The sequence below is a fragment of the Cyprinodon variegatus genome, unplaced genomic scaffold (genome assembly GCF_000732505.1).
Source record: "Cyprinodon variegatus isolate N-32 unplaced genomic scaffold, C_variegatus-1.0 Scaffold119, whole genome shotgun sequence".
Lineage (NCBI taxonomy): Eukaryota > Metazoa > Chordata > Actinopteri > Cyprinodontiformes > Cyprinodontidae > Cyprinodon > Cyprinodon variegatus.
Window position 1 is genome coordinate 816,878 of NW_015150572.1, and position 3,197 is coordinate 820,074.

General features: G+C 35.8%; 3 protein-coding genes across 5 annotated transcripts in view; all 3 read right to left on the minus strand.

Annotated features, from left to right (window-relative positions):
- The window catches only part of LOC107085262, a 16,450-nt gene extending 15,628 nt beyond the window's left edge, over window positions 1–822 (minus strand). For all 3 annotated transcript variants that reach the window (XM_015375502.1, XM_015375503.1, XM_015375504.1), the window contains exons 1-2: window positions 581–822; window positions 385–509 (exon numbers count right to left, since the gene is read on the minus strand). In XM_015375502.1, coding sequence (XP_015230988.1) covers window positions 385–509; window positions 581–752 — 297 coding nt within the window. In that variant the 5' untranslated portion in view covers window positions 753–822. The remainder of the gene's footprint in view (window positions 1–384; window positions 510–580) is intronic.
- The window catches only part of LOC107085261 (poly [ADP-ribose] polymerase 14-like), an 86,227-nt gene that overhangs the window by 24,274 nt on the left and 58,756 nt on the right, over window positions 1–3,197 (minus strand). The window lies entirely within an intron of this gene.
- Window positions 1–3,197, minus strand: part of LOC107085264 — a 59,775-nt gene that overhangs the window by 18,446 nt on the left and 38,132 nt on the right. The window lies entirely within an intron of this gene.

The window sequence follows — 3,197 nt, forward strand, 5'->3', positions numbered from 1 at the left end:
TCATCCATTTTCCTAAGAGATAAGACAACTGTTGCTGCCTTTGTGTAAAGCAGGTAAAGACATAGACTGAAACACATTAACAACAACTGTAATTACAATGAGAGGTGGGTCTTAAAATGGCTGACATAAGGAATGTGTGTATTAATGTGCAAAACACTTGTACGGTTTACTTGTATTAGAAGTAATGACTGAAGTTACCGAATGTGTAATTCACCATAGAGTGGCTTAAACATGTCAAGATTAGAAATAAAAGGTAAACAGGTCTAGAAGATTAAAAAACAAAAGCAAAAAAAAAAAAAAATGCATAATTGACAAAAGTAAACCAGGTAGGTGTTTGGCCCCGACTATACAAGATACGGGTTTTAGAAACAAACAAGAACTCACCTGCAAATTGCTTGTCGATGGCTGATCGAGGGCCTGTGGTGAACTGCTGCGACTCACGGTCAGATGTAAATCTCCACCAGGAAGAATAATTTTGTGAGTTTTTCTCTGTAAAACTCTTTCCTGATCTTAAACATGAAAAACATCATAAGTTTACAGAATTTGTATTTCAGAGCTGCAAATTCTTTAAAGGACATACCTTCTTTTTCATTAAAGGTGACTTTATAGATGTTATCTCCAACCTTTTCAATAACTCCACAATCGCCTCCCCCAGAGTCTCTTCTTTTCTGAAAGTACCTCCTGACCCTTTCCTTCTCTCTGTCTGTTAGAGGCCTAGCCTCAAAATAAAGAGAATGGGAACATTCAGCCATTTTAAACCTTTTAACCAAGAGAGCACTGTCTGTGCTTGTTCCTGTTCTGTCAACAAGCCTTACTAAAGAATTAGTTTCACTTTCACCTGTTTTTCTCCTCTACAGTATCTTGACACACCCAGTTACAATCCGGTAATCGCTCCGTCTGGAGAGACATTTCCTGGATTGGTTTGTTGAATATTTACGTTGCAACTGTTAACAAATACTTATAAAACCACTGATAATGACTTGATAATAACCTTCATTAATTTAAAAACAAAGTAACATTCCTTTCAGAGATTTAATCAATTATGAGCATACAACTGAGTGCAAATAGTTTCTTACATTCATTGTTTTAAAAAGCTAGATATTTATCCCAATTTGAAGAAGTTTTTTGACACAAATGTTTGGCTCCCATCCTTTTTTTTTCTGCAGTTTTGACTCTTGTTCACACATATTTACATTGCGAGCCCCATGAGACATCATAGAAGAATGCAAACAAGGGATAAATGCATGTGATTATCTGTTTGAGGGTAAAGTCCACTGCTGGCTGAGGTTTCCAGAACAGGCCAAACTTCTAAAGGGATGGGTTATGATGTGGAAGTGGTGTCATGTTACAGTTCCCGCCCATACACGTTTCACTGCTTTGGCAGGAATCCATCTGTTCTATTTTTAAAAGAAGCATTTCATTTTCTAAATGAATTTATAACTAGACTGTCAACATGCTCATTAAACCGAATATTACATGAAGTGTTATGTTGTACAGGAGATAATTTGGCTGTTGCTCATATTTGAATATTATTTGCAAATTTGTGTCCAGGTTTATACCCTCCTGCTTGTAATATTATAATTACTCTGGCTTTTTTTTTTTTTTTCCATATTTCATAGTTACTTCAAACATTTGAGCAAAGAATGTTAGGAAGCTGGTAGTGTTCTCAATAGTGGTTTATTTGTTGGAAAGTTTTAAGGTATTTATATTGACTTGGAGAGCTTTTTAGCAGGCATCAGGTGTTGGTAGAGGATTTCTGCATCCAAACATTTGAAACAGAACCCTAAAGTCCTATGATCACGGTGTGCTGATGAGTCTCCATGTCAAAGCAAAATTGACATTTTCTTCACTGACTTCAGTTGTGTTGGGCAAGTTTACCAGAATATTATGAATATATTAAATAACTAGAACTGGAAATTATAGTTAATGAATAGGTTGTTTAAATCAAGGGTAAAACAATTATTATCAGTTGAATGATTGTAACTGTATTTTGCGTACTGACCTGTGTTCTTAGTCTCTTTCATAAGATGTTGAACTCCTAAAATTGATTGTTGAAATTTTAGTTGTCTTTCATTTTGACTATGGCTATCAGCAGAGTTATTAATCAACAACCAAATAAATCTGTCTCTGTTCAGTCAGATGCTACAGAAAGAAGATGGAATCAGGCTTGAGTGAAAAATAATTTTACTGTGTAAAATAAACACAAAAGACCATGGGTTAAAATACAATAGTACCTTTAATAGATACTAATGAAACAATATTATTATATCTAATAACTACGTATACACTAAACACTACTGAAAATAAGGAACAATAACAAATAAAAGGGGAAGAGAGGGTTTAAGTTTAAGTCTGTTCAAGTCTCTGTGGAATGTTCAGGTTTTAAGGTTTAATGCATTGAAAGTGTCATTTGAAACACCAGCAGATACATTTAAATAAACCCTGACACAGAGATTGAATGCTGTAAAAACAGTGAAGTCTCATTCAGTTTGATAATAAAAATTGAACAATGACCCAGGAATGCATTAAACTGTGATGAAGCTGAAAGAGAATGGACCTAGCAGCCTCTACAATGTGGCCCGGCATTAGGTAGCTAGAGCTAACGATGCTGGCCAGTCCAATCAAGCAGTGACTTCAGACCCACGTTGCTCGTTCAGTCTTTTAGTATTTCAAATAAACACAAACACCACTATCTATTCTACCAAGTCCGCCCAAGCGGAGTACTTATTAAACCTCAGATGAACAGAGGGAAGGATGGATGTTACTGTTTTGGTTCGGTGAAGTGGAAGGGTCTATCGCCTCGGTTCAGTTCTTCAGCTGATCTGGCCCAGTCCAGTCCATTTGCCCAACAGCAGCTCTCAGATAGATTTAGATTGATCCGATGCAGTAACAAGAGACTACTTGGAAAACTCTCTCTCGAATTCTGTCAATCCTATCATCTGGAGCATCATTAAAATCTCCACCAATAATCAGGAGGGCCTTTTTATTTTTACTTTGTAAATTCCTTATTTTGGATATGATTTCTGCAAACATACTGTAGTACGGGCATGTGTGGTTCCATTATGACCGTATACATTACATATTATAAAAAGGCTATTGTCCAGTTTGAACAAAATAATAATCCATCTACTGTTATTAGACTTGTACATTTCTAAGATGTCACCTGTAAATTTATTGAGAAGGAATGCAATGCCTGC